This window comes from Setaria italica, chromosome IX, assembly GCF_000263155.2.
Source record: "Setaria italica strain Yugu1 chromosome IX, Setaria_italica_v2.0, whole genome shotgun sequence".
NCBI classification, from domain to species: domain Eukaryota; kingdom Viridiplantae; phylum Streptophyta; class Magnoliopsida; order Poales; family Poaceae; genus Setaria; species Setaria italica.
Window position 1 is genome coordinate 4,472,862 of NC_028458.1, and position 12,886 is coordinate 4,485,747.

The window sequence follows — 12,886 nt, forward strand, 5'->3', positions numbered from 1 at the left end:
TTGTTTTCTTTTTTATTAAGGCTGAGTTACTCTTTTTTTTCTTTTCGTATTTTTTACCCAGGTTCCTTCCGCTTCCTTTTTTGTTTCGTTTTGTTTCATTTTTTAACTATTTTGTTCTTCCGTGACTTCCTCAAATGTATTTTTTATTTTTAAACTTTTCTATTTTCTATTTTTCTTTTTTCTCTTTCGTATTTTTTCTTTTCTTTTTTATTTGAAGTTATTTCTTACTCCTTTTCCATTTGTTTTTCCTTATCTTTCTTTTCTTTATTTATTAATTTATATTTTGGTTTTATTTTGTAACTTTCTATTTATTTATTGATCAATTTATTTATTACTTCACTTCTTCAAAAAATTTATTTTATTTATATGCCAACTTGTTCTACATGCATCAAAATAATTTATTTATAATACAGATGTATGCTCTCTATATAAAATTATCTATTCAAATGTATATACATTTTGTTCATGTTTATAGATTTATTTTTTCATGATGTTATAATATTTGTTTGCTTTATATACTAAATTGTTGGATAGTAAGAATAATTTGTTCACTTTATAAACTAAATTGTTTGACGGTGTTATAATATTTGTTGGTGATGTTAATTATTTATTCTCAATCTAAATTACTAGACTGTAATAATAACTAGTTTGCTTGTGGTTCTAATTTTTTAGATTGATTTGATAGCCATGCTAAATAATTTTTTGAGTTTTGTAGACTAAGTTGTTCGACGTTATGGTTTTGCTAAATAATATTTGTTCGTTTTATAAACTGAATTGAATTGTTCAAAAGTAAAAATATTTTTACCAAAATATTTTGTCGTGGTGTTGTAATATTTGATCATCATATAAACTCATTTTTCTGTATAATAACTAGTTTGCTTGTGGTTCTAATTATTTAGAATAATTTGTTCTAAATTATTTTTTTAGTTCTGCAGACTAAGTTGTTCGATGATGTGGTCTATTTATTCATGATGTTTAGTTTTTTGTCCTATGCAATCAAATGTTCATGACGCACAATTTTTTTTCGCATTATACCCTCTTTTTTCATCATGTTTAATTTTTTTTCAAAAAGTTAGCCATTTGTTCGTGATGTTTAATCATTTGTTAGGAGTTAGAACTAATGAATCCATATTCAAAAATATTTTTATAAAATATTATCGAAACATAATGGTGCAATTAAATTTTAATTTTTATGTTCGATTTATTAGTTATTATTTTTTTAGTTTACCGATTCGTATGCATGTTGGTCACTTATCATTTTTACCTTTATTTTCTTTATACTAATTATGCATGTACCGATAGAAGATGACGGCAGCAGAACTGTCGCCTTCGGCGACACCTAGAAACGCTCCCTGAATTGTTCTCGCTGCAGTTGGACTTGGTCGAGACCTCTTGTTGGGCCGAAGCCCATCACGTGGAGTGTGGAGCGCCGCCTGGGATTTGATGGCCGTTGGTTCGGCAGCTGACGGCGTAGATGGGTGACTGCACTCTGAAGTCGTGGAGGTTGACGTTAGAGGATCTGACCTCTGCACACGCAAAGCGTCCTCCCCCTGCCTGCTCCTGCATGCTAAACTAGGCCCGATGGTCCCACAGGATTAAAAAAGGGAAAAGTTGATTGCCTAGGCCAGCCCATAAGTCCCGAGCCTTTTCACGTACACTCTCGGCCCACACACGCTGCAAAAAGGCCCAGCCTCCCTCCCGGCGGGCTGCTGACCCTGCGACGCCGTTCGCCTCCTGCCTGATCGCGTTCCTCCTGTGCCGCCGGCCGGTCGCCGCGCCAACGCATCGCCAGAAGCCCAGCAGCGGCGCCGCCGGCCGGGTCCCGCTGCCGCGTCTGTTGCGGCAGCGAACGGCGGTCAGGACGGCTTCGCGGCTTGTCGGCTCGGCCCGACGAATCCGCAGAAAGATCAGCAGCCCAATCGGGAAAATCCGGTCTCGCTCGCCTCCTCACTTCACCCCACTTGTGTGCCGCGCGCGCGACACGACGCCTTATCCACATCACCGGCCACTCTTTTCCGCGCGGGCAACGGCAGGAAGATGACGAAGCCAGCACTCCCTCGCCGCTCGCGCTCGGGGTCTTCCTTCCCGCCACGCCCACGACGCGATGCCGTCCCCCGCGTCTTATCTCCTCATAAACCCCGCCAAGCCCTCCTCCTTCCGCCGCCTCCCGCCCCCGCCGCCGTCCCCGCGCCTACCCACCCGCCGGCTCCATGTCTCCTGCGACGCGCCGCGGGGGAGTGGTAGGAGCGGCGGCGTTGGTGGGAGGCGGGAGACCATCCCGGCCGGCGCCAGCAAAGCTAAGAAGCAGATAGTCTTCTTCGACGCAGCGCCGCCGGTGTCGCAGCCGCAGCCGCAGCAGGGCGGGAGCGTCGTTGAGAAGGGGGAGAGCGAGAAACCGACCAAGGAAGGCAGCGGCAACGCGGCGCTGTCGTTGCTGAGGAGGGCGACGAAGAAGACGCTCGCGGCGCTGTCCAACCTCCCGCTTGCCATCTCCGAGATGTTTACCATCGCCGCTCTCATGGCCCTGGGTACCGGCTGCCGACTGTGACTTGAATTTTTTTTTCTTTTGCTGTCGATGCTTCTCGAATTCCCTTATATGACACTGGCATTGCGAACTTCGGCAACCGCAGGCACGGTGATTGACCAGGGAGAGGCGCCGAGCTACTACTTCGAGAAGTTCCCGGAGGACAACCCGGTGTTCGGCTTCATCACGTGGAGGTGGATCCTGACGCCCGGGTTCGACCACATGTTCTCCTCGCCGGTCTTCCTCGGCCTTCTAGCGCTCCTCGCGGCGTCCCTCATGGCCTGCACCTACACGACCCAATTGCCCATGGTAAAGGTTGCAAGAAGGTAAGGTCTTGCTATTGTACATGCCACTGCTTGCTAGGCCGATCAGAGAAGCACATGTGAGACATCAATTGCTGGTGTGTTGTTGCAGATGGTCGTTCACGCATTCAGGAGAAAGAATCCGGAAGCAGGAGTTTGCGGACTCTCTTCCCCGAGCATCCATACAGGATTTGGGAGTTATCTTGATGGGTGCCGGATATGAGGTGATCGTCACCTCTGGAACTTGATCGCTCCAATTTCCGTTATTGCCTCCTTGGCATTTGCATTAGGTGTGTTTGATCTGTTGCAGGTATTCACCAAGGGGCCTTCTTTGTATGCCTTTAAAGGGCTGGCTGGTCGGTATGCACCTATCGGCGTGCATTTAGCGATGCTTTTCATCATGGCTGGAGCCACACTTAGTGCGACAGGAAGTTTCAAAGGCTCCGTCGATGTGCCTCAAGGGCTGAATTTTGTTATAGGAGATGTGATGAAACCCAGAGGGGTCCTCTCTGTTGCGCCAGATGTTTTCAATACTGAAGTTCATGTCAACCGGTTCTACATGGAGTACTATGATAGTGGAGAGGTGGTCTCCTTGCTCAGCATTTTCAAACCTTTTGTGCAGTTATGTGCACTAGATTGATTGGCAAGCAAATATTGTTGGATTTCCAGGTATCGCAATTTTATAGCGATCTTTCACTTTTCAACCTTGATGGTAAAGAAGTGATGAGGAAGACTATCAAAGTGAATGATCCCCTGAGGTATGGAGGAATTACTATCTACCAAACAGACTGGGGATTTTCAGCATTGCAAGTGAAGAAAAATGGCGAAGGACCTTTCAATTTGGCCATGGCCCAGTTGAAGCTGAATGGCGATAAGAAGCTCTTTGGAACGTTCTTGCCACTTGAAGACTCGAACGCTTCAAACCCGAGTGTCAAAGGAATGTATGTTTAATGTTTCCTTCATCTAGTTTAAATAACAAAACTGAGCCATTTACATGTGTCATTACATTTCTGTCTTGCCTACCTGATGATTTGTAGATCGATGCTTGCTCGTGATCTGCAGTCTATTGTGCTGTATGATCAAGATGGTAAGTTTGTAGGAGTTCGTCGGCCAAGCTCAAAACTCCCCATTGAGATCAATGGTAATGAAATACTCATTGAAGATGCTATTGGCAGTACTGGACTGGATCTTAAGGTAAGGCCTATAGATCCATTGCTTTACTTTGATCCTGGATGCATTTTCTCTTGTTTGTTAATATCATTAACTGTGACTTTTCTTTTCCATTCTATTAGACTGATCCAGGAGTTCCTATTGTTTATGCTGGATTTGGTGCACTCATGTTAACGACTTGCATTAGCTATCTTTCACACTCTCAGGTATTGCATATGCCTAATTGTTTGCCATAGTCCTTGTACACAAAAGTGTCCCAATCGGCTTACTATCACACATTTTGGTCTACTTTCTGTGGCTCTAGATATGGGCATTGCAAGATGGAAGTACAGTAGTTGTTGGAGGGAAGACAAATCGAGCCAAGCTTGAATTTTCTGAAGAGATGAACCGGTTGCTTGATAAAGTGCCAGAGTTGATCGGTGCCAATGAGAATGTAGTAGATAGCAAATCGACTGCCACATGAAAGCATTTTTTTCTTCAGTTGAGATTGCTGAAGACGCAGATGGCGACTCAGGTGAACTGAAGCTTGAATTCGCAGAATGGTGCCTTCGAGAACAGAAAATTTCATACTGTCTTTCAGTAGAAGGTAGTACATGCTGCAATTGGACTCAGCACAGTGTCGAGTCAGAAGATCGCTGTACAAGTTTCATGCTCGTAAAGCCTTCTGTTGTTGCTGCTGCAAAGAAACTAAACTGATAGCTTATTGTATTGCTATAGAAAAAAGTGGAAAACTGTAACCTTGCTTCTGTAACTGAATTTTTTTTGCGGAGCACGTTTCAAGAATGCAATAGGGAGTCATTCAGATTCACATCAGACGCTTGATCGTTCTTGAGATCTGTGTGGACAAATTCCTCCATTGCATAGGATGCAGATTCCATTCCATTCATGTCCTTACTGAGTTACTGTTGTGGTCGGTGTGGTGAACTTGGGTGTCAACTGTTTGTCAGTCTGTTGGTCCATCAAATTGGGTAGCATCCAATGTTTTCTTCATTCTGGTCAAACACCAGGATGAACCAAAACTAACAGGAAAGATTCTTCTGCCGGTCCTCTTCGATGCCCGAACCCAATGATGAGTTTCAGGTGGGTCATTTGTCAGTAAGTAAACAGCCAGTAGCATCTACTGCCATGTGGTGATGCCGCACAAACATGTGGCATAGGCAATCCCGATGTTCAAGTTGTTGGCAACCTCCATCTCCATGAGAGGCACATGGAAGCTCTGCATTTGAAAAACCCATGCCCAATCTTGAGTGGTAATGTGGTATCGAGATTGCTGATTTCCTCTGCTCCCCGAAAGATGGCCAGATCTCTCTTGGAATTTCAGTATCTTCACTGGAAATCTGAACTTGACACTTGAAGATTGCAAGATCAAGAACAATCATTTTCGACTCCAAGATGATTGCATTTCTAGTTTCAGATCTCTTCTCATTTTGTTTCGGAAAAAAAATCTTCTCAGTTCTCTCTCTCCCCGAAAGTGTAAAGACATAGTAGACATGCCATATGCCATGTCTGCATTCTGCAAAGATCACTGCCTCGCTGCATCGCTTGTCTTGCCGGCAGCTTCTGAATGCCTGCAAACACTGAATTTTTCAGTGAAATTAAATCTGACCCATCACTCGTCAAGGCGCTCCCAAAACTGGAAATTCAAATGCTGAACCACCGCCGGGATCTGGAAGCCCATAACTAAATCACGGATTCCGAGATATCGTTGTTCGGTGGGCGGCGGCGCGGGGATCGTGAGCACATGATTACCTTGTCTGATGGGAGTTAGATAATGCCAAGCTGACAGTATCTGATGGGAAGGTAGTTGCGACGCCCAGCTAACTCCTCATCACGACCGGTCAAACCTCACACAAAGATGCATGGCATGAGCCGCAGCTTCTTCTTCGCATCGCTAGCTGCAGGCAGCAGCTGACCTGCGCGGCTATAAAAGGAGGCCGCTGCACTTAGTTCTCGTATACCTGCACTGCAAAGTGAAGTGACACTGACACAAGCGAAGCGTTCAGGACTATAGATTCCTGGTTGTTGCAAGAGTAGAGTTGTGAGATCAAGCACAGCAATGGCGAAGAGGCTGTCAAGCAAACGGAGCTTCAGGCTGCCGTTCATGTGCGGGCAGTCGGACGTGGCCAGCCCGCGCGGCGCGGCCGTGACGCGGCCGTCGTCGTCGTCGTTCGGCAGGGGGTCCGGGTCCAGCTCCAGCTCCAGCTCCAGCAGCAGGCACTGCGAGCTGCAGCGGATCTTCCAGCACTTCGACCGGGACAACGACGGCAAGATCTCCGGCGCCGAGCTGCGCGCCTTCTTCGTGTCCATGGGCGACGACATGCCGGCGTCGTGCGGCGACGGCGGCGGCTACATGCTGGACTTCGCCGGGTTCGTGGCGCTGATGGAGAGGGAGGGCGGGCAGGAGGAGGACCTGCGGCGGGCGTTCGAGGTGTTCAACGCCGTGGAGTCCGCGGGCAGGATCACCGCCAGGGGCCTGCAGAGGGTGCTCGCCCAGCTCGGCGACAAGCGCTCCGTCGCGGACTGCGAGGCCATGATCCGGGCCTATGACGTCGACGGCGATGGCGGCCTCGATTTCCACGAGTTCCAGAGGATGATGAGCTAACTGAAACCGGCTTACATAGTCAGGGCTGAGAGCCTTCAGCCTTTCAGAGCCCTGAAGAATGAAAGGGTTTGTTCATAAGTCTGCATCCAGATGAGCCAGTGAAAGTTGCTACTAGGCAAAGGAGGCATATACTCCTGGATGATCTCCTGCTTGCCTGAAGCAATTTGCTGCCTCATCTTGTGTTGTTTGGTGTGTCCCACCAGTGTATCAGTAAAGTTGCAATTGATCCTTTTTTCCAAGTACTGCTATTTGTTCAGAAGTACTTCAAATAATCTCTCTTTTATTTTCCAGAAGTTTAATTGTGCAGGTATTTTTTTTTCAGTGATCTAGCACTTGGATTCAAATAGGTCACGCGTTTCTTATGTGGAAATGATCAAAGCACTTGGACTCAGCAGGAAGTGGCATTGTAGCTCAATATCGCTATTGGGCAAGCATAGTGTCAACATTGGCACATGAAAACCTATATGTTTTCACTTTAGAAGAACACATCTCTCTGCAAAATCTTTACAATTGCATCAAAGGCATTGAGTTTGTACATAAGATCCTTAGTGCAGTAGCACTAATATCACACAGCGTTGTAAGAAGCAGCAAACAGATGCCTGATGATATACAGACCAGAGAACAAATTCTGTACCCAGAATTCAGAGAGCTTCGCAAGCACAATGCACACATTTTCTCAAGCCTCACAAGTCAACAGTACTAATCCTACCCTACACTCCCATTTTCTTCCACATACTGGGGATCTCCCAAACAGCCTGCCATGTAAGAAATTACCACTCTAATTTCTCATCAATACGCTACATTAGGAAACAACGTTATTTTTTTTTACACCAATCGATATCTCAACTCCGCCCAGATTGTGACCGATTACCTTGTTGCTCAGCATAGGGCCTTATGAAAGTCCTCCTCCACCAAACCTCAAAGGCCTTCTGGAGATTGGGGCAGCTGTCCCCAACCTTCAGGAAGCTCCCAAGCCACGAGAGCAGGATCGTCTGCTGATCCTCCAGTGGCAGTGTTAAGATGGTCCGCCCGATCCCTTCCTCCACCACTTTCCGATCGAATGACCTGCATCCGTGCTGCAACCAGTTATAGTCATCCATGAGAGGCTGCAACCAGATGTCCAAGAGAAGCCGCCGTGTGTCCTTCGAAGGAAGGATCTCTCCTTTCCCAATCGCCACATAGAGCCTCGCCGTGACGCAGCTAACAAGGTGGCGCGACTTGACTGGTAACTTGGAGTGCAGCCCCGCCAGGTCACGTTGACTAGCCCACATGACCGCGAACTCATCAGCAGCATTCCTGTCAGCTAAAATCTCAGCTAACCAGAGGAGATTATCTGCTTCTAGAGCAATTTGTCGGAAAACTGGTTCTTTAATATTCAGAGATTGCTCGGCAAAATCACTGCCAGTTGCTTGCTGAAACAAGGTCAACAAAGACTCCAGGCAGTTCTGAGATGATTTGTATAGAGTCTCAGCACATAAGTCAGAAGATCCACTAGTACAGGTTGCGCTATTCTCCTTCAGAAGCTTCTGTACCAAGGATTTCATCTCACGCCGCCCCCTATCCTCATTGCTTCTCAAAACTAATTCAATGATATGTGAAAATGTGTCATTTGGTGGGGTCGTTAGATCAGACGCTACCCTCTTCAGTACGGGACTAACACCATAGTTCTCACTATGCAGATTCCGAACAGATGAGATCACATTCTCTTCTTCTTCCCCTACCCAAGGGACTGCCTCCAAGTAATCTAAGCATGAAACGACGCACGCTTGGAAACCTAACAACTCTGCAACCTGCATAACAAAAAGAAAAAAAATAAATTACTAAGGGAACAATAAAACATAAGTAGATGAAAAGGAGCATTTGTTCTGATTTCTGAAGACTCCAGATTGGTCGATCCTAATTTAAGGCACCATGCTAGCATGGTATGGACAGGGTCCATGCAGTCATGGGCCTGATTGGTGCAATTATCTTTCTGTGCCATTTGGTCCATAAAGCGATCACATAATGCATGACAGCCTGCCTAGCTTGAAATTTGTCCCAACCCCCACCAACTGGTATGTGCGAAATATATAGGACGATGCGATCTTTGTCAGCTTCCATTAATTAAGTGGCATATTGTAGTATTATGGGTATAGCAGACAATATCCCTTTGATGTAACAGCATGAACCGGACATGCAGGCACCATTCAGTTGCACTGAATAATGGCCTCTTTTTATATCTAAGGATTGTTAGTTTATTACTAACAGTTGATCATGATCATGCTGGCAGTAAAATATTTTTTCGATAAAGGAAGTTTACTTAATTTGAAGATCGAAAAAAGTATTTTACTGGAGGCAGTAAAATATAAGTGGCCTTTAGACTGACAAAAGTGAATAATGCCACTTTGAACTCTAACTTCCGGGGCAATGCTTTGACACTGAATAATGAAACTAAATCTAGAAATTATTCCAATTTTACTCAGAAGTAGGGTTAAATAATAGAATGAAACTTTTAACAAGAGCAAACCTTCAAGATTCGTAGGACACGGGGAACAGTTTGCTTGATCAGTCTCTGCTTGACATCACTGCAGTACATCAACCCCACAGTCTCAACATAAATCTCCACATCCTCACAATCAGTCACCTCTAAGCTCGACACTGGAGTTTGCCTTGAAAGCTTGTCAGCAAAGAAGGTACTGTTTTCAGCTAGGATGTTCTTGTGGACACTCATCTTAACTGCAACTCCATCCTTACCATACAGCACAACCTTCAAGTCACTTATCTCATGCTGGCCAAATCCAACAGATATCTTGTGCTGCTTCTGTGGCCTTTCATTCACTGCCTTTGGTGGATTCGTCGCGGCATTCTCCCCCGACAAGCACCTCTGCTCCTCTGAATTGATTTTGGACCTTGTCGGAGTCGAATGCGTTCGTCTCTCTGATGAGATTGTTGGTGCCCTTTGAATCGACGAGGCTTTTGATGCAGGAGGAGAGGCACCCCCTTTGGTTTTTGCCTGCTGGTTTTGGTTCTTCGCCGTCTTCTGGAGCACGGCCTGGGACGGGCAGCACCAGAATCCTTCTGGGGTTACAGCAATGGGAACATTTCTGATCTTGGTCGTTCGGGCGTCGAGACTTGCTGTTGCAGCCTTCAATTCAGCCATGTTGCCTTCGGAAGCTTAATGTCAGTTCTGATACTAACTACAAAAGCAGCAGCCCTTCATACACCTGAGCAGCAATGCACAAGAGTTAAATTGATGAAACTGAAGTTTCAATTAGGAATGAAGTAGGTCTTGTAAAGAACATAGTGCTCACACAGTGGCTAAAAAACTGTTGAAGTTGACACTACCTTCTGACTGAGCACTAATTGCAAGTTTGCTACCACAAGAATGCCATTCCTAATTTCTGCCTAAATATGGGTTCCCCAATTTCACAAAGTAGTAGGAACTTCAGTGCTCAGAGTCATCTTTGAAATCATGAAAAAAACTGCTAAAAGTAGCAGGAGTTACTAGGCAAATTCAGAACTGAACCCATCTTGGAATGTAATCAAACATGCAACATGACTAAAAGTCCCAGTTCTTCTATTACCTGATACGCATGGATACCCAGTTCTTCTACAGCAAATTGGCATGTTCATCACAAATCAACCCCAAAAAACGCCGCCAGACCAAACACAAAACCACCTAAAATTCAGTAACTAACGAGTCCGAGTAGGGCAAAAATTGGAAAAGCAACCAACAAGGCCACACATACCTCACCAAAACGATCCTCCCCTGTGGCCCTACCTCTCCAGAATCCAAACCCAGAAACGAAACCCCCTCAGAATTTCAATCCATCACAAGCATTCGCGAACACCACAGAGAGCGCAGCGCTTGGAAGTTGGAACCCTCCCCCTCACCCGCCGCGGCCCGGCGGCAGCCGTAATAAAGACGGGCCCCTGGCTGCTGCAGCATCTACCTATCCAGCCAGCGCAGGCGCGAGTGACGGGAACCTCGCATCATCTCTTTCCCCAAAGGCCTGCCGGAGAAAGACGGAGGAGGTGGGGCAGGGGAAAATGCGGCGGAAGGGAAAGAGCGCAAAGCGGAGGAGAGCAGCAGCAGCTTCTTTTGAACTTTACCTGATGAGTGGTGTCCTCGCTTTAACCATCTACGACGCCACACCTGCCATCATGGCCCTCCTCCTTCCCTCCCTCTTCGAATTTCTTCTAGGATACCCTTTTTCCCCACCTCTGCTCGCCTCCTTCTTCTACCTCCCGCTGCTCCTCCTCTTTATCCCGCTGTGACTGCGTCTTCGTGTGCTCCTCCCGTCTCCCCGCCCGTTTGCAGCTGTAGCGGCTGCTTTGTGTGCTCCAGACACCTCTCACTCAACTCCCAACAGTATCCTAACTGGGCATGAGATTCTACCAGTATCCCGTGGTTTTTACACCCCTGTCCGTCCCCATCGGTTCTCGCGCGAGGAGCCGAGGAGCTCGCTTCTGCCCGGCGCGTAGCGCCGGGCCCACCGGCAGTGTCACGTCCCGGCCCCGCCAGTCGTGTCCGATTAGGCTTGCGAGTTACAGTAACTCCACTACCCGATGCTGTAATTTTACCGCCCTCGGGCTCTGCTCGTCCTTTTGTTTTTACCAGCCTCGGCGCTGCGGTGGCAGTAGTACTGCAACTTTACCTCGCTGGAAGGGTAATCTACCTTGGCATCCGGTCTTCACCCCGAAAAGCCTTTTGGTCACGTGCACGCCTTGGCCGATCTGCTGCGGTTAGCCTGCTGCAATCATGGATTATGCACTTGTTTTACTACTCCCATTAGCAGTAAAAAAACGACTTTTAATTACTGCAACCTAGGCGCTCGCTCGTCTCTCGATTGAAAAAAATGCAGGCCAGCCAGGTGTGCATGACACGATCCGCACCAGATTAAGGCCATGTTTAGTTACTCCCAACTCCCAACTTTGACACTATGCAAAAAGAAGATTCCCCATCACATCAAACTTGCGGTACATGCATGGAGTACTAAATGTAGATGAAATTAAAAACTAATTGCACAGTTTTGTTGTACTTTGCAAGACGAATCTTTTGAGCCTAATTAGTCAATATTTGGACAATAATTCACAAATACAAACGAAACGCTACAGTGTGCTACAGTGCTGTAACAGTAATTTGGCACCTCCCAAATTCCCCAACTAAACAAGGCCTAACACTGGCAAGAGAGATTCTTTCTTGCGGCAACTTTGAAGCATGTCGGCACGTTGCGTGGGAGGAACTCATCATCAGGAGGGCAAACACGCCCCCTCTCTCGTTCAAATAACCTATCATTGTCCTAGGGCTTAGGGGTGTTTAGCTCCTCGTGCGATCTGCGCAGAGAGTGGAGTACGCAAGCTAATGGCGGTCTTTGAGTAAAGGCCACTCCTCTTTGCCAATTAAGCACGCTTGGCAGTGATCGAGAAGCGCAGCAGAGACTGCTAATGCCGGGGCATTTCTTAGGCATCAGAATTGATGATGGATTTGAATCTAACCTAGTACGTAAATGGTGGCAGCAACACCAAGGACTGGACACTGGACTGGACTGGACTGGACTGTCGTGGGAGGAGGACAAGAAAAAGACACTAGCAAGGAGGAAACCGCAAGGGGCAGCAGGAAATCCAAGGGTTTATCGCATGCCAAAGCACTGTGGTAGTGAGTGGTAGCTAGCAGCCAGTGGCACTCGAGTGCTGGAGATACGCCAAGGAAGGCCCAAATGCCCGTATGGTTTTCACTGCGTGCATCTGTGCAGGCGCTAGCATTTGGAGCCTGGCATTCGCTCTCGGATCCTCCTCGAGACCTCGACGAAATGATGCGTTTGCATGGAATTCAATGTGCTTCTGCACGCGAGAGCGCTCCTCCGTCTATCCATTTAGAAAATTTCGGAGTAGGGATGAGAAATGTCTATATTACCTCTAATAATTAATATTAATTGTGATTGAAAATCGTATTTGACACTCTTTGTGGGATAAATTTTAGAGTTTAAATGGACACTCTTCGCGGGATGGAGGGATTACATTCAAGATCTTGCTAAATTTGAGGAGCTGTCCCTCCCTGGTGAGAGTTGAGAGCACGGGTGGCGTGCCATCGAGCGGTGAAATGGCAGCATGTGTTTGCGTGCTCCAACGGCCCAACCAATGCGTTTGTGTTTGACCAAAATGTGGCACCAAATGGCAAACCCCCGTTCAAATTCAGGCTCCTTTTTACGAAACGGCGGCGTCGAGGGTCAAAACAACACGATTTCGCATGCCAAGGCGTGTGGGGTTCTAGATAACCGTGAAGCGTCCCGTCGCTATTGATCCTTG

The 12,886-nt window shown here is 46.8% G+C and overlaps 3 protein-coding genes across 7 annotated transcripts; 2 read left to right on the plus strand and 1 right to left on the minus strand.

Moving 5' to 3' along the window:
- The first annotated feature begins 2,029 nt into the window (after positions 1–2,029).
- On the plus strand, positions 2,030–4,809 carry LOC101771068 (cytochrome c biogenesis protein CCS1, chloroplastic). The gene is made up of 8 exons (XM_004981560.4): positions 2,030–2,528; positions 2,631–2,850; positions 2,939–3,050; positions 3,137–3,409; positions 3,496–3,767; positions 3,864–4,020; positions 4,119–4,202; positions 4,301–4,809. Exons 1-8 carry the CDS (start codon positions 2,105–2,107, stop codon positions 4,457–4,459), a joined length of 1,701 nt encoding a protein of 566 aa, XP_004981617.1. The 5' UTR covers positions 2,030–2,104; the 3' UTR covers positions 4,460–4,809.
- A 212-nt stretch (positions 4,810–5,021) lies between these two features.
- LOC101771459 (probable calcium-binding protein CML41) lies at positions 5,022–6,830 on the plus strand. Its single transcript, XM_004981561.4, has one exon. It carries the CDS (start codon positions 6,053–6,055, stop codon positions 6,596–6,598), a length of 546 nt encoding a protein of 181 aa, XP_004981618.1. The 5' UTR covers positions 5,022–6,052; the 3' UTR covers positions 6,599–6,830.
- A 233-nt stretch (positions 6,831–7,063) lies between these two features.
- Positions 7,064–10,948, minus strand: LOC101771854 (BTB/POZ domain-containing protein At3g50780). 5 transcript variants are annotated; one of them, XM_022829822.1, is made up of 5 exons: positions 10,691–10,948; positions 10,327–10,590; positions 10,162–10,187; positions 9,105–9,801; positions 7,064–8,388 (listed from the first exon to the last, which is right to left on the minus strand). In XM_022829822.1, the coding sequence occupies exons 4-5, from the start codon at positions 9,735–9,737 to the stop codon at positions 7,441–7,443; spliced, it is 1,581 nt and encodes a 526-aa protein (XP_022685557.1). In that variant the 5' UTR covers positions 9,738–9,801; positions 10,162–10,187; positions 10,327–10,590; positions 10,691–10,948; the 3' UTR covers positions 7,064–7,440. The 5 variants fall into 5 exon arrangements, with proteins under 5 accessions (XP_022685557.1, XP_022685556.1, XP_012698487.1 ...); XM_022829821.1 differs by having other exon boundaries at positions 10,162–10,256; XM_012843033.2 differs by lacking the exon at positions 10,162–10,187 and having other exon boundaries at positions 10,691–10,947.
- Between the last annotated feature and the right edge of the window lie 1,938 nt (positions 10,949–12,886).

Bases quoted from the DNA above. Each gene is read 5' to 3' on its own strand.
- LOC101771068 (XM_004981560.4), top strand. From the start codon at position 2,105: ATGCCGTCCCCCGCGTCTTATCTCCTCATAAACCCCGCCAAGCCCTCC. The intron at 3,410-3,495 runs GTGGTCTCCTTG...TTGGATTTCCAG, and splicing joins AGTACTATGATAGTGGAGAG to GTATCGCAATTTTATAGCGA. The intron at 4,021-4,118 runs GTAAGGCCTATA...CCATTCTATTAG, and splicing joins GTACTGGACTGGATCTTAAG to ACTGATCCAGGAGTTCCTAT.
- LOC101771854 (XM_004981564.2), bottom strand. From the start codon at position 9,737: ATGGCTGAATTGAAGGCTGCAACAGCAAGTCTCGACGCCCGAACGACC. The intron at 8,389-9,104 runs GTTTGCTCTTGT...TTTGTTATGCAG, and splicing joins GTGTCCTACGAATCTTGAAG to GTTGCAGAGTTGTTAGGTTT.
- LOC101771459 (XM_004981561.4), top strand. From the start codon at position 6,053: ATGGCGAAGAGGCTGTCAAGCAAACGGAGCTTCAGGCTGCCGTTCATG.